General features: G+C 43.6%; 1 protein-coding gene across 4 annotated transcripts in view; it reads left to right on the top strand.

Annotated features, from left to right (window-relative positions):
• The window catches only part of enox1 (ecto-NOX disulfide-thiol exchanger 1), a 303,520-nt gene that overhangs the window by 154,066 nt on the left and 121,584 nt on the right, over nucleotides 1-27,870 (top strand). For all 4 annotated transcript variants that reach the window (XM_041211429.1, XM_041211428.1, XM_041211431.1 and 1 more), the window contains 3 exons: nucleotides 6,217-6,429; nucleotides 9,574-9,680; nucleotides 24,731-24,848. In XM_041211429.1, the coding sequence (XP_041067363.1) occupies nucleotides 6,217-6,429; nucleotides 9,574-9,680; nucleotides 24,731-24,848 (438 nt within the window). The remainder of the gene's footprint in view (nucleotides 1-6,216; nucleotides 6,430-9,573; nucleotides 9,681-24,730; nucleotides 24,849-27,870) is intronic.

The following is a 27,870-nucleotide window of genomic DNA, read 5'->3' as shown; positions in this document are numbered from 1 at the left end:
ACTCTAGAAAGTTATACCATCAAGACTGTCATAACCCAAGGGAGAGAGGAAGCGTAGAAGTATTCCTTGCTGATGATTATCGTACCCGTGAAAGTTGATGGTGAAAGCTGTATTTGGATAGGATTCCTAACTAACTCTGCATGACTAAACACCAGCATATTGTGGAACAATGTAGCTACATAGTGCCACATGTCTGCAGGGAGTGATACGGCTGCTTATGGTTACATAAGACGTATGTTTGTGGCATTGACTATTTAAAGTGAAACTAACCTTTTTATTTGAAGGATTGTTTGCTTGTTAATTCAGGTGTAATTTGCATTGGTTTGGATTTGTGTTAAAGTAAAAGTTTCAAAATGGGAAATCTGGTTGATAATTCCTTCTTTTGTTGGGGGCCACTTGGTAATTTTCTGTTATTTTAGCTTACAGTTCCCCCCCAAAGGGATTGTCTCAAGATTGCCAAACCTCAATCACCCTTTGTGTGTTGAAATGTTTTCCAATTTTACTCCTGAGAGACTTGACTCTAGTTTTTTCATAAAATGTTGCCAGTCCCAGACTCCTCAGCCAACAAAATAGCTTCTCTCTGTCCATCCTGTCTGTTCCTCTTAATATCTTGAACACTTCAGTTAAATTGACCCTTAACCTTCTAAATTCCAGGAATACAATGCGAGTTTGTGTAACCTCTCCTTGTGACTTAAGCCTTGGGGTCCAATTATCATTCTGATACCTCTACACTGCCCTCGCTCTAAGGCCAATAGACCTTGCTAAGATGTGGGGCACAGAACTGCTCACAGTATTCCAGGTTTGGTCTAACCATGACTTCGTACAGCTAAAGAATGACTTCTAACCCCTTGTATTCTATACTTCTGATATAAAGATTGACATCCATTAGCCATTATGATTAGTTTATGTACCTGTTCATGACATTGATTGATCTGTGTACGTGGACCTCCACTGTTCCTGGATTTTCACCATTAAGGAAGCCACCCTGTTGTATCTCTTTTTAGGTCCAAGTGTATGGTCTCACTTTTTGATGTGTGCTGTCGCAAACTTTCTGGCCAAGCTAAAAAAAAATACTACAAACAGGTTTTTTTCAGTCTTTAAAACAAGTTATTTCTCGATTTGACTGATGAAATCACAAAAAAAACGCCTGTGGAAAATAAATGACAACAGTCACAAATTGAAGTATCTGGATGTAAGCAACTTTATCTTAGTCAGATCCTTTGGGGCAATTTGAAGCTGATCCACTCATTGGAAGATGGGTAGGGTTGAGTACAATGCTGGTTTTATACTCTGCCCAATTTCAACCTCTTCTGAAGTCATTTATTTGTTATATTGAGTGGAGTGTGAAGCCACCATTCTGCCTGATCCTGTGGGTTTTCTGCCCAGCCAGTTACCTTAAAAATACCCACTTTGCCTCATCCAAATGCTCACTTACATTGCAATATTTCCTGGGATCTTTAAACCTTCCCCGCTGCATCCCACACAATGGGCAAGAAATTTGTGCTGAGGGTTAAATTTCCAAAACACAAAAATGCAATCCGCCCCCAGCCTGCCATGAACGTGCCTATTTCAGAATGTACCATGGACGGGGATATTAGGACAAGTTGCCAAACGTTCAATCGGTGGGCTAGATTTTAAGGAGAGAGAGGTAGAGGGGTTTAGTGAGGAAATTCCAGAGCATAGCACCTAGACAGCTGAAGGCACAGCCACCAGTGATGGAGCATTTAAGATCAGGGATGCAGAAGTGTTTAGGCCTTGTGATGAACTTCCCCTGAAGAGATTGGTCAGTAATTATATGCTACTGAGGCTCCATTCCTCACACTTTCACGCTGTTTCAATCTAACACTGGCCAGCTAGATTTTGGAAGGCTCGGGAAATCCAACAGCTGAAGGGAGGAGAGGAGGGATGAAACCTGCAGTAAGTGCCTTTCCAGCACTGCTTGTGGGCCAGGAGGGGCAAGAGTACTTTCCCCTGGACCTCTTAGACTAATCTCCCCCACTCACACCCCACCATGACTACTCTATCAACAAGAATGTGCATTTATATAACCCCTTTAATGTAGCAAAATGTTCCAAGGCACTTAACAAGTATGCTATCAACAAAAATATTTTTGCCACTGAGGCTTGGAAGGGACTATTAGGACAGGACACCAAAATCTCATTCAATGAGTAGATTTTAAGGAGAGAGAGGTAGAAAAGGTTTAGTGAGGGAATTACAGAGCATAGGACCTAGGCAGCTGAAGGCCAGCCATCAATGATGGAGCGATTAAGATCAGGGATGCACAGTAAATCAGAATTGAAGAAGCTCAGATATCTTGGAATGTTGTGGGGCTGGTGGAGCTAACAGAGAAAGGGAGGGGTGAGGCCAGAGAAGGATTGGAAAACAAACATAAGGATATTAAAATTGAGATGTCGTTGGACCAGGAGCTAGGATAAGGCAGCAAGCGTGGGGGTGAGGGATGAATGTGACTTGGTGAGAGGTAAGACATGGGCAGCAGGGTTTTGGATCACTTAACGTTGGTGTAGGTGGAAGATGGGAGGCCAGCCAGCAGAGTCAAGTCTGGTGGTTACAAAGGCATGGACGAGTGTTTCAGCAACAGTTAAGATGAAGCATGATGGGATTCGGGTAATGTTACAGCATTAGAATAACAGAAAATGCTGGAAATAGTCAGCAGTTTAGAAGTAAACAGCCTTAGGGATGGAGCCAATATATGGTTGGAAGCGTAATAATTTAGTTAACTGAATCCTTACAAAATTTGCCCTAACCTATTTATTGGATATTAACAATAAGCTCTCAGCAAATGAGAAAGAATAGATTTAATTTGAGAAACTGAATAATTATGGATACTGTACCCAAGGACCGAAGGATGGCAAATATTGTTGTAATTTTTCTTTTAAAAGAGTTTAGCATGGAAATGGGGATTATTGCTCACACAGCCTAATGTTCATTATGAGAAAAAAGTTGGGCCAAGATGGAGTTTATTTCAATGTTCACCAAAGGAACACAGACCAATACCAGCTTCAGGAGGTAACTACATTTGATATCAAGAGCAGTAGAGGGGGTCAAATCTACAGAAAGCATTCAGTAAGGCTTCATGTACATGGTTTGTAAGATAGATTAAGGTTTATGGAAGTACTGACTTAAGTATGAATCGAATTAAAATAGGCTTCAGAGTAGAAAGATTTTTTTTTTCTGGAATCCCACTGTGGAATTGTAGTGGTGGGAAGGTAACAGGTTGAACTGGCATCAGTCTGTTTGCCCTTGTCTTGACCCCATCCAAAACCCCGAGGTTTCTTGAATAGTAAGACCATCAATACTTGTCCTGTGGAGCCAGTGGAATTTTAGAGCAGCTTCTTGCTGCTTCATCAGGGTGATGGTGGTGGGAGAGGGATTGCGTGAATGTGTACTTACAGTCCCTTTTCAACTTGCAATGGCCCCATGTAACATATTGACAAACTCAAAAGCTCTGATCAATTTAGCATTTGGCTATGGCACCTAATGGCCCTTGGATGGCAAGGATGGCTATTTCATGCAGGCGTGACTGCTACTGGCAGTACAAAAAGGCAAGACTGGTGAGGATTTTGGGGAGATGAGCATCCTGCCTCCAACAGGAGGTGGCCATAAGCAGAGAAAGCAACCCTCTTCCATGGTAATTTATCAGTGGTGCCAGAAAGGGGCGGAAACGGAGTCAGTGCCAAAAACTCTTCTACTTGCTAAGATAATGCTAAACAACATGGAATTTCTAAAGTGACAACTAAAAGCAGCCATAATAAATGGAATGGGTGAAGTTCTGGGACAGAAACGTATATATTCAGCCAGAGACATTTAGAATTAGAACTGCACCCACTATTAAACATGGATCCTTTATTATTATATATGGATCCTTTATTCTCTATTCTTTTCTCTTCCTAGCAGACTCTTTCTGCTAGTGCATCTGTGCGTGGTAACCTCAAGTGGACAAAATGCACAATGCAACTTTCAATACAATACAGAATGTGCTCAGGTTGGGAGTAAGACATTGCTGAGTGGAGTTCTGCAGAGGACTGTGGCTCTCCACATAATTCATAAAATAATATAATAAATACGCAACAACCTCTTCCACAAGATTTTCCAGTGACTCCAAGATCACCAGGTTGATATCAGGGAGATTCTCTGGAGATTAGAACATGCCATAGATAAACTGTGAGTGAGGAACTGGTGAGGACACAAGTTTGAAACAAATCCACAAGAAAGTCACAGGACAGGTTGATAAGGTGATTAAAAAGTCATATGGAATCCTTTCATTTATGAGCCAAGGAATAAAATATAAGAGCAGGGAGGATATACTGGAACTATATAAAACATTAGATAAGCCACAACTTGAGTACTGTGTACAGCACTGGTCACTTCATTACAGAAAAGATGTAATTGCACTAGAGAGGCTACAAAGGAGATTTACAAAGATGTTGCTGAGACTGGAAAATTGCAGCTATGAGGAAAGATGGGATAGGCTGGGATTGTTCTCCTTGGAACAGAGGAGGCTGAGGGGAGATTTGATTGTGATGTACAGAATTGTGAGGGGCCTGGATAGAGTGGATGGGAAGGGACTAGTTACTTTCACAGAGAGGTCAGTGACTAGGGGGCATAGATTTAAATTGATTGGTAGAAAGATTAGAGGGGAGCTGAGGAAAAAGTCTCTTCACCCAGAGGGTGGTAGGGTTTGGAATTCACTACCTGACAGGGCAGTAGAGGCAGAACCCCTCAACTTATTTAAAAGGTGCCTGGATGTGCACCTCAAGTGCCGTAACCTGCAGGGCTACAGATCAAATGCTGGAAAGCAGGATTAGGCTGGGTGGCTCGTTTTTCAGCCAGCACAGACATGATGAGCCAAGTGGCCTCTTTCAGTGCAGTAAATGTTCTATGATTCTATGTCTTGAGATTAGCTCCCGCCTTCCCCACAAGCTGCAGGAATGTGGAATAAACTTCTAGCAAAAAGTAATTATTGCTGTTTCGGTGAACATCTGGGTGCAAATCTATTCATAAACCAAATTAACAGTTATGAAGATAAACACAGTGAGAGATAATTGAATGTTCCCTGGAACATGCTGGGCTACTGAACCAAGGGGACCTCAGGAAAGCGTTGCCAAGGGAAATAACTGCTGAGGATGAATCACATCATTTATAAGGTTGGACAGTTAATCTGGAGTCCTGTTCCTTTCACAGACATGGGGAGACCATGGAAAACCTTTCTTTATTTTAGGGAGAATAAAGCATGTAGGCCAGAGTCCACAAGAGCAGACTTGCAGACTGGGTGTCATTTTCTTGTTCCATGCTTTCCCATATGCTTGTGTTCACCAATGTGTGTGCTAGTGTTCCATTAACAGGCTCATGTGGAGTGAATTTTATTTGTGATTGGTCCAAATGACGTGTGGGAACCAGAAAATGCCCAATGGTGGATTGCTAGCGAATTCACTGGTGTTGAAAGCTAAGATTATTTTACACTATTCACACTATTTAAACAGTGGAACATTGTATTTTAAAATAAATTAGCATGCTTCTCCTTTCATAGTCATGGTGTCACATGGCACAGAAGGAAGCCATTCAGCCTATTGGAATCATGTTTTTGTTTTAATTCTTTCATGGGATGTGAGTGTCGCAGGCATGACCAGCATTTGACACCCATCCCTAATTGCCCTTCAACTGAGAGGCTTGATTAGCCATTTCAGAGGGCAGTCAAGAGTCAACCACATTACTGTGGATCAGGAGTCACATGTAGGCCAGACCAGGTAAGGATGGCAGATTTCCTTCCCTAAAGGGCATTAGTGAACCAGATGGGTTTTTACAACAATTGTTTCATGGTCACTATCACTAAGACTAGCTTTCAATTCCAGATTTATTAATTAAAGTTGAACCTGTAAGCATTAGCCTGGGTCTCAGGACTACTATTCCAGTGATATTACCACTATGCCACCTTCTCCCCTAAATCTCATTGCAGCACAAACCAGTTCACCCCTTTCCTCCTGCTCTATCCCAGTAGCCCGACAAGTTTGTCTCCCTCAGGCGCCCATCCCATTTCCTTTTGACATCAATAATTGTCTCCATTTCCACCACCCTCCCAAGGAGCCAGTCCCTCATGGTGAATTCCCCAAAGTCTCCACACCTCTTTGTTTACAGAAACGCTGAAGTTGGATCAAGTAGGTCCTTGTTTGCAGCTGAAGTGTATTTGTTCCCTTGCAGACGAGAGCAAGTTCCCAGAAGCCATCTCGGTGCTGCTGGCTTGGTTTGAACGTGGAGAAGTGACACGGCGCTCAGCGAACAATTTTTATTCCATGATCCAGTCGGCCAACAGCCACAGTCGGAGGCTGATGAGTGAAAAGGCAGCACATGAGCAAGAAATGGAAGACGCCAAGGAACGATTCAAAAATGCTTTAGCACGGATCCTGACTGGATGTAAGTGAGATTTGCATATTGGCCTTCTCAATTCTGTTAAAGCCCCAGGGTAAGTACTCGTGCTGCAAGTTCTAGAACATGGGCCCATCTTACAGGACTAGATTTTCAGGTAGGATATCTTTCGCTTCATCTCTTGGAGTCAGAAGGCATTTTGTAGGAATTACGAACACTGACTATATAATCCACACAGCTACAGCTATCTTTTCACTGATCTTCAACTAGAGACTTTCACATCTGAACAAATAGGCTCAGCAGAATCATTTATAATAACATGTTTAATTGGATGGTATTAATTGCTAGATGGTAACTTTCCTACAGGGTAATGAACAAAATCTGTAGAACTGGAACAGACAACAGCCAACTGGATTGCTAACGTTGTGAACACCTTTTGGAAATTCAAGCAGGCACTAAACATCCTTCCCAAACCACATTGATCACCTGAAATGAGAACGTGCATCCCGCCACACACAGATAACAAGATAATGGAAGTGTTAGCAAATTATTCCAAAATAAAACCGGTTATTTTTTTTCCTTAAAGAGACATTGCTGGAATGCCGGTGAAGGTCACAGCTATCAGGTTAATAGATATAAAGAGTAGCTGGTCTAAAGGGTTGGCTCCATACATTTTTGGTGATGTCTAAATTTTGTTTTTCCCCATCAGGGACAATAACTAATGGACAGTAACTGCATTCAAAATGTGAAGATTTAAAATGATACATAACAAGCAAATGACTTCAGTTGAATTTGAAGGAAATACTCTTGAAAAATTAGGAACTAATGACCAGAGTTATCTCGCCGTTCCCAGCTTGATTCATTAAATCATCTTGGATCTTTAATGCAAAAAATTCTTTGATGCCATCTTAAGGGAATTCTGATTACTTCTCCGGGTGGAATTCTTTCTTGTTTTTATTCTAATTAATCAAATTCCATTCATGAGGAGCTTAATCTAAATACAAGTGATGTAAACAAAAGAAATTACAACTCACTAATGGCTCAACTCTCATGTAGCGAAGAAAATTACCTTGACAAATATGCCTTTCCAGTTGTAGATATTTTGCAAGATGATGGCTGAGGTGAAAACTGGGGACCATAAATGTAAAAGGGAGTCACTAATAAATCCAGTGGGGAATTGAGGAGAAGTTTCCTTAACTAGAGAGTGACAAGAATGTGGAGATCACTACCACGTGGAGCGGTTGAGGTGAATGTTATAGATGTATTTGAGGGGATGCTAAATAAACATGTGAGGGAGAAAGGAAATAGAAGGATACACTTTTAGGGTGAGATAAAGAGAGGTGTGGGAGAAGGCTCACCTGGAGCATAAATACCAACATGGATGTTTTGGGCCAGAAAAAGTGCTGCAAAATCCTACACAACTATGAACAGCTAAAAAATTAAATTTGAAGACTAATTTAATTAATAAGTAAAAAGTATTCTAATTTATTTTCGGAATGTTACATGCCTTTTTGTATTGTGTGAGTTTTTTTTGAAGTTTATATTATGTTTGTGAAAGAATACATTGGGTGAACTGTCGGCTGAGTTTTCCTAGCACGTGATTATGCATGGGTTGCAACTAGCATGTGCTTAAGGGACATCGCATGTTTTTTTGGTGCTAGCCTACGGTTACCTGGCTGGGGAGAATAGGTAGGCTGTCCAGAATGACTGGTGGTGGTGAATTAACTCAATAATCTGGGCCAGGTTCAGAGGCAGGTCCTTGATGGCCATTTACTTCTCTAGGACATGGTTTGTATGTGTTTGGGGAAGGCATGTGCATCTCGCAGGACCCCAGGAAAAGGAGGCCCGCATTGCTGACTACTTCCTAGGCTCTCATGGGTTGATATACCCCACATATTATTTAGTATGGGCTGTGTTAAGCCTTTCACCTCAACATTGGTTGTCGGGGCAAAGGGGGCTGTAGGTTGACATAGCGGGGGAAATGCCTCTTCTTGTGGCTAACAGTAAGAATTGTACCAGCTGTCATCCTGGGGAGGAATGCACTGGTGTCTGTCCATGAAGCAAACAAAGAAGACCTGGTCAAGTCTACAGGGATTGTGAGGCCAATTGCATTCTTTCTGGCCCCCCAGACTGTCACCTAGAACTATTGAACCTAGGTGTATATGGAAGAGTGGCTTTCTGGCCACCTGCTCCTCCTGGAGCCCTCAGTTGGGGAACAGGGCTGAGAGGAGATAGTGGAATTTGTAAAGTTTTATGAGGGCTGCAGTACATTCAGTGAAAGACCATTGTTCCCCTCCCATTTTTTTCTGCATGTAGCAGTATATAAAGACTGGTCTTCATACCTCTTCCACTTCTCCTTTCTCAAAGAATACATTTGTATTGTATTGTATACAAAGCATACAAACTAGACTGAACCACTGGGGACATAAACAGATATAAGGTATAATAACTTGATTTTGATGATAAAATATCAGACTCCATCCATAGATTTTTTTCCATAAGTCTGTATAAGTACACAAAGGGGTAAATAATGTTAATGGTGGAGACATTGAGGCATGAGGAGAGCCCATCTGCAGTTGGCATACTGTAAGTACAACAGAGACATTAGTTGGCAGGATTAAAGGCACCATTTCATTGATAATTTCCGATACCTATAGGGGTACCAACTGTGATTGAATGTATTCCTGGAGGCTCCATCACATGACCTGCCCCCACTCTCCAGCCTTTCGTTGGCCAGCATGTCCATCCTTGTGACACACTGCCTTCCTATGCCAATGAAAAGCAAAAAGACTCATTATTCCAATTGGATGATGCTTGAATGTCAGCCAAATAGCCTTTGTTCCCCATTTTCAATATTTTTATCTCTGGCAAAGAGAAATGTTCAAAGAAAATGATAAAAAGAAAACAACCGTTTTTAATATCCCGATGATTTTTTTTTCGAGGGTTGCATACAGTGGTGTCCTGGAGATTGATCTTCAATTCCTGGAGACTCCAGACCAATCCTGGAGGGTTGGCAACCCATGCTAGTCAAGTGCTAAAATTTGATTTTTCTTGCCTCAAGGATGATATAGTGCCTTTAATAATGTTTTAAAAGCAGCACAATGCTAGCCCCTGTGTGTCTCTGCTTTGTTTCCTTAATTCCTGATCAAAACATAAACTGGTTGTTTTGTTTGACTTCCTTGTTCACCAAAGTTGAGCAGATTGTTGCAGTTTTCAAGGCTGCTTCGAAGCAAAAGGTTTGGGACCATTTCTCAAAAGCTCAACGCAAGAACATTGATATATGGCGAAAGCAAGCTGAGGTTGGTAAATTCATCTTCTTCCAATTCTATCAGTGTCACTTGCTTCAAGAGTATATTCAACTCATTTTGAGTATGATATATTTTGCTCTTTTAGTATTCAACTCATTATCTTTTTTTTGTCAACCATTGCTTAAAGCCATGAGCATTTGCAGTCTATATTGATGCTGTAAAGTTCTGCATTGCTACTGGGGTTCCCATGACTAAATGTGCCAGTGTTTCTGAAGAATCCATCCACAGCAACAAGCATGAAACATCTTAGGTTTATCTACCATCCTTAACAGGCAGCATTCTAGCCAATAAATTACTTTGATCATGAAGTTTATTTCAAACAGGTGAACTATAGACAGTTTGCATTGTGCCCAGTAAAAACTATGGCTAATACGTGTTTAATGTAGGACCCCTGCTGCTGAGAGAAGAGACAGGAAGGTTTTTATTTTAGTATTTGCCCCCTAATCACAGATTTGGTAAAAATATTTTAAAGTACAGCTGTAGCCCCTTTATAAAATATTTGAATTCTTTTAATCAAATGATGGTAATTAATATATAAGCAAGTATCCATTTAGCGCTCTGACTGACAACAACTCCAGGATGTATTAAGATTCTCACAAGCTACTGTAATTTTCAGGGTGATTTTCTTAGCATTATAGCAATGAAATAGAACAAGTGAAAACTTTACCATTTAAAGTACACTCCTTTAAGTGCCTCATTGTCCCCCCATCTAGCCTGTCTTCCTGTTCTTTCATTTTCTTCAATTTAACTTTGCTTTGTTTCTAATGACAATAATTGAAATTTCTTCTGTTTTCTTTAAGTCAATAAGTTTTACTGACCTATTTTCTATGGTTTCAAGGTTGTCCTTGGCCATATACTCTTCTCCAAAGACAAACATTTCTAATCCCTTTGGATTCAGGATCTAAAAAAAAAAGTCCATCTGGTCATGTCATGAACCTAATGAAGCTAACATTTATTCACCTGCCTCAATGGTGGCTTTTCGCGCCATAGCAGCTCACCTCATGAATAATGCATTCTTGAGAAACATGCCTCTGACTCACCCGCCCCGCTGTCACCTCAGGCCTTCAGTAATCCGGGTGCCATATTTAAAGGCCGCCCGTGCACAGAGCTAGCACTCCCTAAGGGATCAGAAGCTGCTGTAAAGTCATGGCTGCCAAAGGGAGGAAACACGCAGCCCCCAAATTTAGCGACCCCTCCCTCAGGCACCTACTGAATGCTATGGAGGGCCGCCATGAAGTCCTCTACCCCCGTTCTAGCAAGGAAGGTCACCAATCCAGCATGGGAGGCGGTGGCAATGGTGGTCAGTGCCAACACCCTACAAAAGAGGACAGCCATGCAGTGCCACAAGAGGTTAAATGATTTCCTCCGCTCTGCCAGGGTAAATCATTCTCTTCATCACTCTCAACTCACACACTCACAAGCCCATCACATATCTACAGGGATCTCACTCATTGCCAGTTCAAGGGACATCACCATTCACTCTCTCACACCCTCATCTGCCCTGTGGATCAGGTCCTCATCCCATCCGTGGCACCACTCACCACCCACACATGCCAGGCATCCTTCTCATCTGGCCTGGCAGGAATCCTGCTTACACTCTCACCATCTCTATTCATGCAGGGCAAGCTGGCACCCAACAATAGGGAGAGGTTGAAGACCAATGGAGAAATGCCTGAAATCAAGGTCCTCACAGACTTTGAAAAAGAGCCATCCAGCTGGCCGTTGAGGATCTGGACCATTCCTGTGCTGATGGTGATGTCAGCGGTGCTCAACCAAGTGAGGATCCAGCAGCGCACCATTCATCAGACAGCCATACTGTGACTCAGTTCCCCTGTTCCGCAGACCCCTGCCATGCACTAATTATCTCTCCTTGCTTTCACAGGCACATCTGGGAAGCAGCTGAGGGGGAGCCAAGTCCTTGACTCAGGCCCTGAAGACACCTCAGAAGAAGAACTGACGACAGCCTCATTGAAGTCCCAGCACAGCGCTCACCCACACCCTCCACCAGCGCAGAGACACACACCTTGGTGGGACCTAGTTCTAGAGTAGCCTTGGGGTCACACTGTCTGATCCACAGCAGGTGGCAGCAGGAACTTCCCAGGCTTCCGGCACGCGGAGGACTGCTGGAGGCCAGAATGTTGCTGAGTCTGAGTCAGATGAGAAGCCTCTGGAGTCGGTCATACCTCAGTTGCTGGAGCTGCAAAGGCAAGCTCAGGAACATCAGAAAGGGATGTCTGCTGCACTCCTCAGATTGCAAGGCACAATGGAGGAGTCCATCTGCCTTCAGTCTGAGGTGATAGCGCCAGCATGCCAATGCACTGAGGTCAACAAGGCCCATGGAGACCTTGGCCCAGGACATTGGCCCTGTACTGCTGCACGGGCTGAACTCCATCACTGATGCCACAGTTAGCCTCCAACAGTGTTAGCTCAAGAAGGGTGTGGGGTAGATCGAGCTCACTCCCCTTCTCCTCAAGGAGTCAGCCAGGGGCACTCAGGCACCCATAGGGAGGAGGATCAGCAGGTACACCATGGGGCCATCCACTCAGGTGGCTCTGGGAGTGTCCAGCCCATCAGAATCCTCTCTTCCTGTGACCTCCGTAGCTCCAGATCCACAGGCCAAGAAGGGTGCCACTGCCACCTCGAAAGGGTGGACGCTGAAAGCAGGCTGGGGCCCTCCAGGTCTCAGCCCTCCAGAGGATGCCTGCCAAGGTCATCACAGACAGGGCGTCACAGTCAGCAGGCTGCATCTACCTCCGCTATGGATGTCAGGGGAGCACCAAGACGTAGTGGCAGGGTTAGGAAAGTTAAGAAGATGTAGTTGCACAGCCCGGGCATGGGTGTTAATCACTTGTACATAATGTTCACTATTGTAAATAAACTCCCAAGAATACCTCCTTGCCTTTGGCTCATAGTTATGATGTTTGTGTCACTCAGGTGTGAAACCTTGGTTCCTGCACAAGATAAAGGCAGGTGTCTCAGTCCAGGGCCTCTTCCCTGTTCAGTGTGCAACCTTCAGAACAAAGTGATGATTTGGCTTCACACTCACTGGACATGATGCCTGCACCTCGATGGTGCTGGTCATTGCTGTAAGAATGTTGTGGGCAGGCAGCACAGAGTTCCACCATTCTCTCTTTGAGGTGGGGCTGGCCCCCCCATCTCTTCAGCATCTGTGACTGGTGATGTTGTGCTCCTGAAGGTGACAGATGCTGATGGCTGGCAAAGGATCAGGTGCATTTAAAGTTTTAGGGCTACATCTCTAAGATATGACTTTGATCATGGAGTATAAGTGAGCTGCCCTCAACCAGACAGATGTCAGATATTCACAGAGGCAATGTGAAGACCATAAGACATAGGAGCAGAAGTAGGCTATTCGGCCCATTGAGTCTGCTCTACCATTCAATGAGACCATGACGAATGGTAACCCTCGACTCCACCTTCCTGCCTTTTCCCGTAACCCTTGACCTACTCAACCTCTCCGCATAAGAAAGTCCCTCCATACCCGGGATCAACCTAGTGAACCTTCTCTGGACTGACTCCAGTGTCAGTATATCTTTCCTTGGATAAGGGGACCAAAACTATTCACAGTATTTTAGATGTGATCTAACTAGTCCCTTGTATAGTTTTAGCAAGAGGTCCCTATTTTATACTCCATTCCCTTTGAAATAAAGGCCAACATTTCATTTGCCTTCCCTATTACCTGCTGAACTTATATGCTAGCTTTTTGGGATTCATGCATGAAGACCCCCAAAACCCTCTGTGCCGCAGCTTTCTGCAGTCTTTCCCCATTTAAATACTATTCAGCTCCTCTATTCTTCCTGCCAAAGTGCATAACCTCACATTTTCCCATATTATATTCTATCTGCCAAGTTTTTGTCCACTCACTTAACCTGTCTATATCCCTCTGTAGACTGTGTCATTCTCACCACTTGCCTTCCCACCTGTTTTTGTATCATCCGCAAACTTGGCAATAGTACATTCAAGTCTTTAACATGCATTGTAAATAATTATATCCCCAGCACTGATCCCTGTGGCACTCCATCAGCTACAGGTTGCCATTCGAAATTGCCCTTCTTATCCCAATTCTTTGTCTTCTATTAGTTAGCCAATCTTCTATCCATGCTAATATACTGCCCCCAACACCCTGGGCTCTTATCTTATTAAGTAACCTTATGTACGATACCTTATCAAAAGCCTTTTGAAAATTCAAATATATTACATCTACTGGTTCCCTTTTATCTATCCTGCTTGTTACCTCCTCAAAGAATTCAAATAAATTTGTCAGACATGATTTCCCCTTCATGAATCTATGCTGACTGTGCTTGATTATATTATACATTTCTAAATGCTTTGCTATTACATCCTTGATAATAGACTCTAACATTTTCCCAATGATAGATGTTAAGCTAACTGGCCTATAGTTACCTATTTTTTGTCTCCCTTTTTGAATAAGTGTGTCACATTGGCAGTTTTCTAATCCTCTGGGACTTTTCTATAAACTAAGAATTCTTGCAATATTACGACCAGTGCATCCACTATCTCTGTAGCTACTTCCTTTAATATCCTAGGATGCAACCCATCACGTCCAGGGGACTTAACAGCCTTTACCTAATGAGCTTCCCTAGTATTTTTTCTCTAGTGATAGTTATTATATTTACTTCCTACTCCCCCTTCCCTTTTGCCCCTTGATTATTTAGTATTTTTGGAATGCTATTAGTATCTTCTACCATGAAGACTGATGCAAAGTATTTATTCAACTCCTCTGCCATTTCCTGGTTTCCCATTATTATTTCCCCAGCCTCATTCTCTTAGGGGCCTATGTTCACTTTGGCCTCTCTCTTCCTTTTTAAATATTTAAAGGTCTTATTGTCCGTTTTTATATTACTTGCTAATTTACCCTCAAAGTTTATTTTCTCCCTCTTTATTATTTTTTTGGCCATCTTTTGTTGGTTTTTTAAATTTTCCCAATCCTCTGGTTTACCACTAATCTTTGCCACATTGTATGTTTTTTCTTTCTATTTGATACTATCCTTAACTTCCTGGGTGAACCATGGTTAGTTTATCCCCTCCCAGAATCTTTCTTCCTCACTGGGATATATTTTTGTTGTGAGTCATGAACTATTTTCTTAAACGTCTGTCATTGTTCATCAACCGCCTTTTCTGCTAAACTCCTTTCCTAGTCCACTCCAGCCAACACTGCCCTCATTCCATTGTAATTATCCTTATGTAAGTTTAGCACAGTTGCTTCTGATCCAAGTTTCCCACTCTCATACTGAATGCTAAATTCTACCATGTTATGGTCACTGTATCCTATGGGATCTTTTACTTTGAGATCATTTATTAAACCTGTCTGATTACACATTACTAGATCCATAATAGCCTGATCCCTGGTTGGATTAATAACATATTGTTCTAGGAAACCATCGTGAATACACTCTATGAATTCTTGCTGATGGATATCTCTGCCAATTTAATTTTCTCAATCTACATGAAGATTAAAGTCACCCATGATTAATGTAGTGCCTTTTTTACATGCCCTCATTATCTCCTGATTTATTCTCTGCCCTACAGTGTAGCTACTGTCAGGGGACCTATAGACTTCTCCCACCAGTGTCTTCTTCCCCTAGTTATTTCTTATCTCCACCCATATGGATTCTACACCTTATGATCCAAGATCATTTCTTGCTATTGCATTTATTCCATCTCATTCTAACAAAGCTACCCCACCACCCTTTCCTTCCTGGCTGTCCCTTTGAAAAGCCACATAACCCTGAATACTTAGTTTCCAGCTTTGATCTCCTTGTAACCATGCCTCTGTAATGGCTATAAGATCGTACCCATTAACTTCAATTTGTGCCTTTAGTTCATTTATTTTGTTCCGAATACTAAGTGCTTTTAAGTAATGAGCCATTAATTTTGCTTTTTTACCATTTTTTCCCCCTTTGACTGTATTTGCTGCTTTTTTTTATGTTTGTACGCTCTGTCCCTTCCTGCCACACTCCGGGTTTCATTACCTAAATTGCTGCCCTGCAAGGCTGCCATATCCTTTTGCTTTGTAAGCCTACGTATCCCCTCTCCAGGACACTCCGCCACTCTATTTGTTTTAAAGCCGTCTCTACAGCCCTAGTTATTCGATTCACCAGGACACTGGTCCCAGCACGGTTCAAGTGAAGCCCATCCCACTGGAACAGCTCCCTTCTACCCCAGTACTGGTGCCAGTGCCCCATGAACTGAAACCCATTCTCTCACACCAATTTTTGAGCCACGCATTTAACCTTATTTACCCTATGCCAGTTTGCCTGTGGTTCAGGTAGTAATCCCGAGATTATTACCTTGGATGTTCTGTTTTTTAATTTAGCTCCTCCTCGCAATCTCCTCTAGGTATGGCTGACTGCCTGTCCCAGCGTCCTCTTCTCACACTCTCCTATAGGTGCTACTGGCTGCCTGGCTCAGGGTCCTCCACTCGCACTCTCCTCTCTTAAAGATCTATGGAGTGTCCTCACTGCATGTCGTCATCATCCTCATGGAATCCAGTGACTATTAGGGCCTCTGCTGCATCTCCATGACATGAGCCTGAGCACTGAGGGTATGTGCACTGCCAACAGCCACACAGGTGCAAGGTGAGGATGTCAGGAGTGTCCTCGCTGCATCTTGTCATCATTCTTCACGAATCTTGCAGCTATGGGGGCCTTTCGAGCGTGCATCATCTGCCCAGTGTGATGGCCTCATCACGAGCGTCCTCGCCCTCAAGGACCTCATCACCATCATCCCCTTTAATGTTCTCCTCATCAGAGGAGTCATGCAGCTCTTCCATCTGCTGCTCAGCCAGGTCCCCCTCTCACTGCAGTGCCAGGTTATGGAGCACACAGCAAGTGACGATGATGTGGGACACCCTCGGTGGACTGTAATGCAGTGCTCTTGAGGACCTGTCGCGGCAACGGACCCTCATTTTCAAAATGTCTATCGTTCTCTCCATCAAAGTCCTGGTCACAGCCTGAGCCTCATTATACTGTTGCTCTGCTGCAGTCTGAAGCCGCCACATGGGCATCATCAGCCATGTCCTCTGTGGGTAGCCCTTCTCCCGGAGGAGCCAATCCTGCATCCTCTCTGGACCCTGGAAGGTGTCAGGGTTCTGAGACCTGCTAAGGATGTAGGAGTCACTGATGCTCCTTGGGAATCATGTGCAGAACTGTGGGATGCACTTGTGGTGGGCTGCAGACCAGCTGAACATTCAGTGAGTGGAAGCCCTTGTGGATGATGTAGTTGACCGCTTGTTGCCAATGATATTTAATCTGCAGAAGATGCTCACTTTTCACAAGGTTTTCCTAGTGTGTGGCTGGCTTCCCTCACTACCCCCAGCATGCGCTTGAGTGTTTCCTTCAGTAAATGATACGTGAGTGCAGTCGATGGCACCCTGCACCTGTGGAAAATCGGAGATCTGCACAAATCCCAGCGCTTGCTTCCTGGATTTCCTGATCCCGGTCAAAATGCCAGTTGTGTGCCATCGCGAAGATGCCATCCGTGACCTCCTGGATATACCTGTGTGTGGAGGCTTGTGGGACCCTTCGCAGGTCACCTGTGGAGCACTGGAAGGAGCCAATAGAAATTGAGCGACCGCCATGGTCGCTTTCACAGTCACTGGCAGTCGATTCCCTCCTTGGCCCCATGACACCAAATCCTGCAGCAGGTGAAGTAATCGACCAGTTCCCGAGCCATATGCAGTCTTCGGAGACACTGGTTCTCAGTCATCTGCAGAAATGACATGCGCCATCTATTGACCCTGGGTCTAGTGAGGTGCCTACGAGTGACAGCTCAGTGTGGATCCTCAGCTGTGCAGCCTTCATCTTGAGGGAGGTGCTCCTCCCTTTGCTGAACCTCGTGCCCCCACTGCTCTCTTCTTCTTCTCTGTAAACCATGAGGCATACCGCTAAAACACTAGGCTCCATGATCCTGATGTTCTCCTCCTGCAGGCTCAAAGAGGGAATCGCATGGGTTAGCATGGGTGTCCTAAGAACTTCTCTTGGTTAAGTCTGAAGGCCCCTTTACACATGCAGGAGAGTGCTGGCCACCACCTGGATATGCCAATGTGCAACGTGCTCATTGGCTGTCCGAAACCCCACCCACCTCTGCCCCACTCCACTTGACCAATGGGCAGCAGCTTTGCCCATTGGGCTGCATGCTGTGCTCCCAGCTCAGGCACAGGGGTTCTCCTAACCCACACTGCAAGGCTGCACTGTTAGCTTGAACCATGAGGGATACTGGTTCAAATGTTAATAAAGACATTGCAAGGGGCTGTGAGCACCTCCACCAGTGACTGCTCCATGGTCACCTTTCACAAGGGGTTTCTATGACTTGCCCAGTTGGCCAATTGTTCTACTGCCCCCTAAAACGCACATTAATTTGCAGTCTGTGCTGAGGGGTGAAACGTTCTGGAGTATTTGGTGACACTTTCATGCTTTTGTGTTGCTTGAGTTGGCAGGAAAGATTCAGAGGCCCAACTCCGAGCATCTTAATGGAGCTGCAGCTGAACGGTCTCAGCTGTGGAAGAATGCTCACTTTTGACAGCCGTTTCTTAGTGCGTGGCTTCTTCCCTCACTCCACCCAGCATGCACTTGAGTGTTTCCTTCAGTCTGTCTGTGCTTCCTTGCCCCCCACAGCCCCCTCACCCCTCTCACCCCCACAGTCTGACCGGCACTGCATTGAAAGCCAGCCAGGAAAATGTGACTTGCCTGTGCCCCTTGCGAACGCGTGGTGCCTCTTCCTTGATGCCCCATGGGTGATGCTCGTGAACACTGAGCAAGCTTGTGTGCACTCACCTCGGAATTCCCCTCAAAGTTCACGTCGCCAGGTGTACAGCTTTTAAAGGCAGCCGGGAAGCACGCTGTTCCGAAGTCACATCAACGTGGGGGGTAAATTTGACCTGAGTGAATGATTCTGGTGAACAGGGCTTATAATGAGATGCAAATGTATTAAAATGACGTTCCTGACATGTGGAGGTGGGAAACGTGGCCATTGATGGGCGGAGTAGACAACTGCAAACTGGTTTCATGAAAGCGTAAAACTGATTTTTGACCTTCACGCCACATTGTCCCCCTGCCCTGCCCTGCACCCCCCCACCCAGCCCACCATGACGCTCAACACTAACGGAGCCAGAAGATTCTGGCCGGAGCCTATGGCCGGGATTGGGGTGGAACCCACTGCGGATGGGACAGTAAATTCGGAGAGGCAGCCAAACACCCATTGACTTTGGGCGCGGCAGGATCGGAAAATCCCGACCTCTGTTTCAGGCTGGCGTTCTGATGATAGCTCATTGACCTGAAACATTAACTCTTTTCCCTCTCCCCAAATGCTGTCAAGCCTGCAATGCATTTCCAGCATTTCCTGCTTTTATTTCCAATTTCCAGCATCCGCAGTATTTTGCCCTTGATTTACTTTTCCTGATTCCGAGCACCTGGTGCTTGTTTGACATCCAGTTTGGCTTCTGGCGATTCACGTTGCCCTGCACCTCGCTTGGGTTCCATGTGACACCCTTCATTATTTCAGGAGTGGATCACACTGAGGATTTAACCAGTACCTCACAGAAACTCAGTGCTGGGCAGCTGTGACTTGTCAAATTGGGTTCCTAAAATCTTTCACACATGCCTTTGCCCCACCGGATGACAACACACCTTATCCATATTTGTGAATCGTGCTCTCTCTATTTCTTCTCAAGGGCGAGAGGGGGAGGGGTTTGTGGAAATTTAACCTCCTTCATCCCCTTGCACCCCATGACAGCAGAAAGAAAGGTGGGTTAAATTGGTAAATCTTCAAAACCCAATTCTAACCCACCATGATTATGTTTTAAGCACAATGGATTTGGGCAGCCTCAGAGCCACCCCTAAAGAGGTGCGTCTGTCGTTCTAGTATTTAAATCAGGCTCTGTGCCTGGCATTTTGGCAGGGTTTTAAAAATAGCACCTCAAGAATCCTGGCCTGCAAAATGGAGGCAGGACCTGGCACCTCCAGCAGCTGAATGCTTCTTATACTACTACTTGTGGACCAGGAGGAACAGAAGGGCTGGCCCTGACTCAGCAAGCAAACCTTCAACTGCAATTGTTGACATTTTTATTTGTTCACGAGGTGCGAGGGTCGCTTTTTGTGGACAGGACAATTTTCCGCATAGCCAGGTAAATGCAAGTGTTGTAGCTGTACTGGAACAGCCTGGCTAAGGAAGCAGCAAGTTCTGGAGCACGAATCTTCAGTACAATTGCCGGAATATTGTCAGGTCCTGTAGCCTTTGCAGTATCCAGTGCTTTCAACCATTTCTTGATATCACATGGAGTGAGTCGAATTTATGACGATTGACAACTGTGTTGCTGGGGACCTCCAGAGGAGGCCACAATGGGTCATCCACTCGGCACTTCTGGCTGAAGATAGTTACAAATATTTCAGCCTTACATTTGCACTGATGTGCTGGGCTCCTCCATCATTGAGGATGGAGATATTTTTGGAGATTCCTCTTATGGTTAATTGTTAAATTATCCTCTAGCATTCATGACTAGGTGTGGCAGGACTGCAAAGCTTTGATCTGATCCATTGGTTGTGGGATCACTGTCAATAGCATGCTGCTTCCACTATCTAACGTGCATGTAGTCAGTTGTAGCAATACCAGATTGGGACCTCAGTTTTAGGTATACCTGGTACTGCTCCTGACTCCTCATTGAACCAGGGTTGGTCCCCTGGTTTAATGGTAATGGTAGAATGAGGTTACAGATTGTGGTTGGATTTAATTCTGCACTGGTGACTCACAGTGTCTCATAAATGCCTAGTTTTGAGTTGCTAGATCTGTTCTGAATATATCCCATTTAGCTCAGTGGTAGTGCCACACAATACGATGAAGGGTATCGTCATTGTGGAGATGGGACTTTTTCTCCACAAGGACTATGAGGTGGTCACTTCTACCAACACTGTCATGGACAGATGCATCTGTGACAGGCACATTGATGAAGACAAGGAATCCTTTAGATTACTAGTCCAGTAACATTACCGCTATGCTACCATCCCCTGATCTCTGGCATGTAGTCAAAGAGCTGTTCCGGGATGGGAAGATATTCAACTTTCTCATGACCAATCTCAATTTAGTTGAATGGGCTGCTATCCATTCTTATTTTGGTTCCTGAACTGGAATTTCAGATGACTCTTGAACAAATATGGTTTTCCACCGCGCCACCTTATCCAGTGTTGCAACTGCCCTTCTTTAGAAGTAGTGGTGCAGTAGAGTTGGTCCTAATGCTGAGGATTAATTTAACAATCTTGCACTGTGCCATTATTTTTAATTGAAATTTGTGTAGTTTGAAGCTGATTTTCAACTAGTGTGGGCTACGGCTCAAAAGTAGAGTGAGTCAGAAGCTTGTGGGATCATTGGATCCTATAATTGGTTTATTTGATCCAAGATGAAGTCTGCCTCTTTCAAGTAGTTGGATGATGATTCAGTCCAAGGTAATGACCTCAACTTTCAGAGCAGTCCAATTGACCCAATAAAATATGTTTGAAAATATCACTGCAAGGTTGCTTTGATGCAGCACAAGAAATAATTAGATGCTTCACTGATCAGTTATGCATCAAAGTACCACTTGTTAGATAACTTTAAACGATAGTAAAGTACATCAATAGTAGCCTTTCTTCTTTGCTTGTCCCATGTTTTATTTCAGTAAGCTACTCCCTCAATCAATACTTTCACTGGCGGCTGTTTTTGTATCTTTGTAGAAGCACAATCAACAAATGGGCCTGAATAAATATCTAAAAAATGTATTGATTGAACCACAACTGAATCTGCTTTCCATTCTGTTTGAGTGTCCATCTCCAGAGCAAACTCTGGGCCAAATTTTTGAGTGTGTGGTTGGGTTTTGGCATCACCTGAGGTTGAAAGCTATTGGCCCTTGAATAAAATTGATGCTTGGAGGTGGTGAAATTGATAAAGGCAACTTTAAACAAGCAACAGCCTGAGGTCCAGCTGCCACTTTGGCTCCTGCACCTTTTCACAGATTCAACTTAAAACCTTAGAGTGAATTCCTTCTCCACAATTATCTGCCAGGTTAATAGTAGAGGGGATCGCTCAGTATCAAATTAACATTTCAAAGCAAGTATTCTGTATTGCATACTAAGAGATACTAAGGGATGATTGTGGTGAAATTGTATACAAGTATAAGGACCATTTACAATTTTACTACAGCTGACAGACAAGAGATCTTTCTCCATTGTGTTTATTTTAAATTCCACATGAGTAAAGCTCTCTGTTTGCTCTGCCGTGGAATCACCCGCCATTTCCACTTTGTTCTGCAGTATTTGTCCGTAATTGCTAGCTCTCTTCCTCATTAAGCTGTGGTTGGCTGCTTCACTATCCCATTCTTTCTTTGACATCTGTTTTATAATTGAGAATACATTCGCGGTATGGAGGAACTGTTTCAACTCGAGGTTCAAGATGGATCGAACTGGGTTTTCTGCTCCAGAGCATCTCCTCCTGCTCCACGCAGACCTTGGATGGATGATCTGTATCTAGTGTAGCTGAACTTTTCTCTATCTGTTTGTCCCCCTTGGGGTGTGGGGTGGGGAGAAACTCTTGGTGTTCACAGGTTTTACTGTTGAACCGTATTATTAGAGATTGATTTTTCAAGAACTTTCCAGGGCTTGGCTCTTGCAGTCCTTAGCATTTTCTGTTGCTATGTGCTTCACACACTTATCATGAGGCACAACTTGCTAAAACTCTGAGCTTGCAGTCATTGACTGAGTAGGGTAGTGCCAGACAGCCTCCTGTAATAGCACAGGCCACTGCAGTGGAGAAGGAAAGCAGACAAGTGTAAACAGGGCTGCTCGGTAACTGCTGCCCATTTGCCACCATCACCCAAACTAAACATCATCCGCATTTTCATCAGGATCATTTCCGTCAATGGGTTTCTCTTAATGTGATCCTAATATCCGCTCACAAGCACAAAATGCCACCAAAATAATATCACTAAAAGAAATAAGCCAGGAGAAATTTGGGAAGAATAATCTGCAAAATTCCTCTTTGACCTATCTAAAGAACTGCACAAGTCATCAGTCTGTTCCAGAAGTTCACTATTGTCTGGGAAAAGGAGCACCTCCTGACATCTAACCCAGACCTGTCCTTATACAAGCTAACATTGTGACATTTTGCCCTACCTCATCTTTTCAGTTGGAAGCAGCTATCAACTGGAGTCAGTCCATTCTCTTTCTCATCTTACAATCCTTGATCAGATCTCCTATTAAACCTCTGCTCTAGATCACCTGTAATATCAAACACCCAACAACACACAGCCACTCCCAGCTCAAGATTACCTGTAATATCAACAATCCAACACTGCCTATCGCAGCACCATATCACCTGTAATATCAAAAACAGGACAACATAGCACCTCCCAGCTTCTCCAAAGTGCAAATTCCAATTCCTTTAGGCCATCTTGATAAATAAGATGGTTTATACTGAGAATTGGTATCTCCACTGTGCCCTTTCCAAAGCCTTTCATTGTCATTGCATCTGCAAGATATTAATTGAGTAATTAATAAGTTCATTCCAAATGCAATGTATATTATACCTCAAAGGTTTGTTTCTGTGTAGATTTAATTAACTCAGGATGTATGACAGCAGTTACATTTTAACCAGCTGAAGTTATAAGTTACTTCTTGAGGTGAGTTGTTTGAATTATTTTGTCTGTTTGAGAAATGTGTGATTGACTTGAAGGTGGCATGCTTGATGAAATGGGAGGAAATCTGCTTTTCTAATTAAGGAGAATGGAAGAGTGCAGTTGTTCATTAACACACCGGTTAAAAAAAAACACAAGGGAGATGCTTAATTAGGCTGATGAAGAAGGTGTATAAAATGCTACTGTTATTTGTGTTATTGTGGGTTTGAAATGATTTTTTATGGCATGTCTACCTCATTAAACCAATAATTACGGTAAGTGACATAATACAGAGGCAGAACTTAGCAAAGTCTCCTGACCTCTGACATAACATTGTATTGACAAAATGATCTTTCCCTGAGGACCAGGATGTGGAGCAAGTTGTGGTAAGTTCACAGTATATCCCAGGGGACAGTAGGCTTTCATGAACACTGGAACCAGCTGTTTAAGTCCTGATAGAAAAAAAACTTCAAAAATCTAAAATTAACCAGTGCTTTGGGAACATCTGTTTAAAAGTATCAACGCTAGCACTTCAATCCAGTTCTATTTTCCAAATTCCACAAACAGGTATGAAATAAAGTTTTTATGCAATAGAAGTAAAAAATGATCTTTCAAACCAACTATAGTCACAATGGGACAAAATATAGCTGCTCCCAGCTCTAGATCACCTGTAATATCAAACGCCAGACAACGCACAGCCCGCCCCTGCGCTATACCACCTGTAACATCCACGACACAACAACAAACAGCCTGACCCAGCACTAGTTAACCTGTAATATCAAACACCCGACAACATTTAGGCCTCCAAGCACCAGATCACCAGAAAGATCAAACATCTGGCAACATACAGCCCATCCCAGGACCAAATCATCTGTAATATAAATCACGCGACAATGCACAGACCCTCGACATCACTTGTAATATCAAGCACCCACCCACACATAGACATTCAGAGCACTAGATCCACTGTAATATCAAACTCCAGGCAACACAGCCCCTCTGAGCAGTAGATCATCTTTAATATCTAACATCTGCAACACACATCCCTGCCAAGCACTAGATCACCTATAAGATCAATCACCCAACAACACAGTCCTTCCAGCTCTAGATCACCAAAAATTTGAAACACACCACAACGTACAGCCCCTCCCACCTCAACATCATCTGTAATATCAACAATCCGACATCACACAGATCCTCCCAGCGCCAGATCTCCTGTAATCTCAAAGCTGTATTCTTCCAGGTAAGAACAGTGGATCCTTGTCAATAAGAGACGTGTTCGTTTGGCGCTAACTTTATTTTTTTTAATTGCTGCTCATTCCTTCCTGAATTTATGGCAATTTAGTATCTCTCTCTTCAATAACAGGAAATCAGGAATGTGCATAATGAAGAACTTATGGGAATTCGTCGAGAGGAGGAGATGGAAATGTCTGATGATGATTATGAAGAAAGTCCTTCTAAATTGCCCCCAGTGGATGATTCTGGTAAGGCTTTTCCAGCTGTTTCCATCTGTTGCTTTATTATCTTCATGAAAGGGCTTAAAATTGGGAATGATGGGAGCCCCATCATGTATACGGGGCAAGTTCCTGGACCATCAGGCCCAGTATAACCTGTTATAACCAGCTAATCATATAACCTGGTCTCCCACTGCTCCCCTATGGATTCCAGAGGTCCCCAACCAATGCTACAGTGGGGACCCATCGTCCTCACCCACACCCGCACCCCACCACCCATCTCAGATCAACCATGTCCTAATCGAATTGTGAAGGGCTGAATGGGCGCTTTTTGTTCTGAGAATTTCTGGGACTGCTGTGATATCAGTGGATTATTCTGGATTGAATGAATGGCTGGGTGAGTCCTAATCGCATTGCTTTCCTGCTCACAGTATTGGTATAGCATTTCTGTCATTGCTCAAACACAATCACTTGCTCCCCATATTGAATACAAATGAAACAGTCCCACATTATCTGCAGCGTCCCGAAAGGACAGCACATAATATTCTCTGAAATCAATAGCGAACGAAACATAATTAGGAGAGTTTGCTATCTTGTGATAACTATTGATTCTCTTCGCTCATTCTCCTGCTATGCTTGACGCATGTGATGTCCCAAAAATATAGCTGGTTCCCAAATGCTGGAAAATGATAAGGCTTCCTTCTGGCGAACAACTTGCTTTAAATCTTGCAGCACCAAGTAATGTATCTCACATGTTTGACAGAATGTTAAAGAGTGTTAGAATCTGTTACGTTATAAGTTGTGAGGTGTGAAGCCTAATAGGAAACATTAACTTCTTGTCGTTATCGATTACTCTATAATCATAGACTGCCATTGCATTCTGCGCCCCTTTGTGCAAGTAATACCTATAGCACTGATCAGTTTTCTTTCAGTGTTCTTGTGTTTTACCCACTCAGTTTAAATTGTAGATTAAATTATCTTGTAACACACATACCTCCTCATTTAGCATCCTTTTCAGGAGTCAGCTGTCCCTTGCCCCATTGGCCCGAGGGAGTCACATGCTCAACACTCTAGAAGATGATGACTTAAGCAGGACTGTTGAATTTTATTGGCAGCCCCTCCTATTTCCCAAGGGAAGTGGCATGGACCCCATTAGCTCTGTGATCTCAGCTAATGTGTCTCTCATTATGCCAATGTCTCTTTTGAATTCACTTGGTACTACACAACAGAATCCCATCGATTCTCCTTGGCTTCTCACTGTACCGCGACAAGGGGGCACTACCTTCAAATCAGAGCCAAGACACTCAGGAGAAAATCCCGCAAACACTACCTCTCACAAAAGCTGGTCAAAGTGTGGAACTCTCTTCCATAAAGAAAGCAATAGATGTCAGCTCAGTTAATCATTTTGAATCTAAATAAGATCGATAGATTTTTACTAGCCAAAGGTGTTGCAGGATGTGGGGCCAAGGCGGGTGGATGAGGTTGGGTCATAGATTAGGCATGATATCACTGAATGGTGAAACAGGCTTGAGTTGCTGAGTGGCCTACTCCCTATTTTCACATTCTGGTTCATTGACAAGAAAGATCATTAAGCAAATGCAATACAGCGTCACGTGTGTTGGTAAGTCTTATGAAAAGGCTGCATCGGTTCTGTCAGAGGACATCAATCTGTAAAAACAGTCAATGTCCAAGTTCCTTTCCAAGCAGAATGTTAATCATTGCAAACTGTTTTAGGTTTTATGTAGAGATGAAAAGAAAGACTTGAAAAACCATTCAGTCCATCAAGCCCACCCCATCTAGAAATAAAGCAAAATACTGCGGATGCTGGAAATCTGAAATAAAAACCGAAAGTGCTGGAAAAACTTAACAGGTCAGGCAGCATTTATGGAGAGAGAAACAGAGTTAGCATTTCAAATTCAATATGACTCTTCTTTGGAACTGGTGCAGTCTCATGCACTATTGACCGCCATCATCAGCCCCATGCCACCACCCACCCACCTGCACGGTCACCCCCATGTAATTCTACAATCAACACTTGTATGAAATCTACAGTTATTGCCTGTAGTTGTGTGGGGGCTGGTTAACTCAGTTGGCTCGATGGCTAGCGTACGGTGCAGAGTGACAGCTTCCACGTGGGAATCTTTGTACAGGCTGTGGGAGATTGGGGAGGCCTGCCTCCTTGCCTTGACCCACAATTGATGTGGAGTGGTGCCCCTCAAGCTATATAAACAATTCTCTCTTTCAAATGGAAAGAGATGCCTGGTGTCCTTTGAGGACTACAGTTCTCTTACCATTATCATTAGTGTCTGTAGTAAATCTATAGTCAGTCTTTGTAAACCTGCATTAAGTGCTTGTAGTAAATCTACAGTCAGTCCTTGTCCTAAATCTACAGTCGTCTCTGTAGTAGATCTATAAAGATTGCCTGGAGTAAATCTATGGTCAAGTCTTATAGTAAATCTACAGTCAGTATCTGTATAAATCTACAGTCAGTATCTGTGTAAATCTACAGTCAGTGTCTGTGTAAATCTACAGTCAGTGTCTGTATAAATCTACAGTCAGTGTCTGTATAAATCTACAGTCAGTGTCTGTATAAATCTACAGTCAGTGTCTGTATAAATCTACAGTCAGTGTCTGTATAAATCTACAGTCAGTGTCTGTAGCAAATCTACATTCATGGTTTGTCATCAATGCACAGACAGACCTTATAGTTAATCTATGGTCAGTATCAGTAGCATATCTACAGTCAGTGTCTGCGCTCACTTGATAGTACAGACCTTGAGCATTGCTGGAAGTGACATGCTGTTGAAGCTTTTGGTCTTGCACTCATCAGGACAGATTTCAAAGAGGAACAAATTATACTGCATGAGAGAAGGGGGGCTGATTGGTTGGCAAGTCAGCTCTGATTGGTCAAGACGCTGCCATAGCAAATGCACCAGCGAACTATTGCCTCCCATGCTTTTGTTTATTCAAAAAAGGTGCAATGTCTGGGCATATTTCTTTTGCCTGCAGAGTACAGGTGCCTGCATGTGAACATATGTAGCTTCTAGCTAGC

The sequence above is a fragment of the Carcharodon carcharias genome, chromosome 18, assembly GCF_017639515.1.
Source record: "Carcharodon carcharias isolate sCarCar2 chromosome 18, sCarCar2.pri, whole genome shotgun sequence".
In the NCBI taxonomy this organism is placed as follows: domain Eukaryota; kingdom Metazoa; phylum Chordata; class Chondrichthyes; order Lamniformes; family Lamnidae; genus Carcharodon; species Carcharodon carcharias.
The sequence above is the reverse complement of the archived record's forward strand: the minus strand, read 5'-3'. Positions and strand labels throughout refer to the sequence as shown.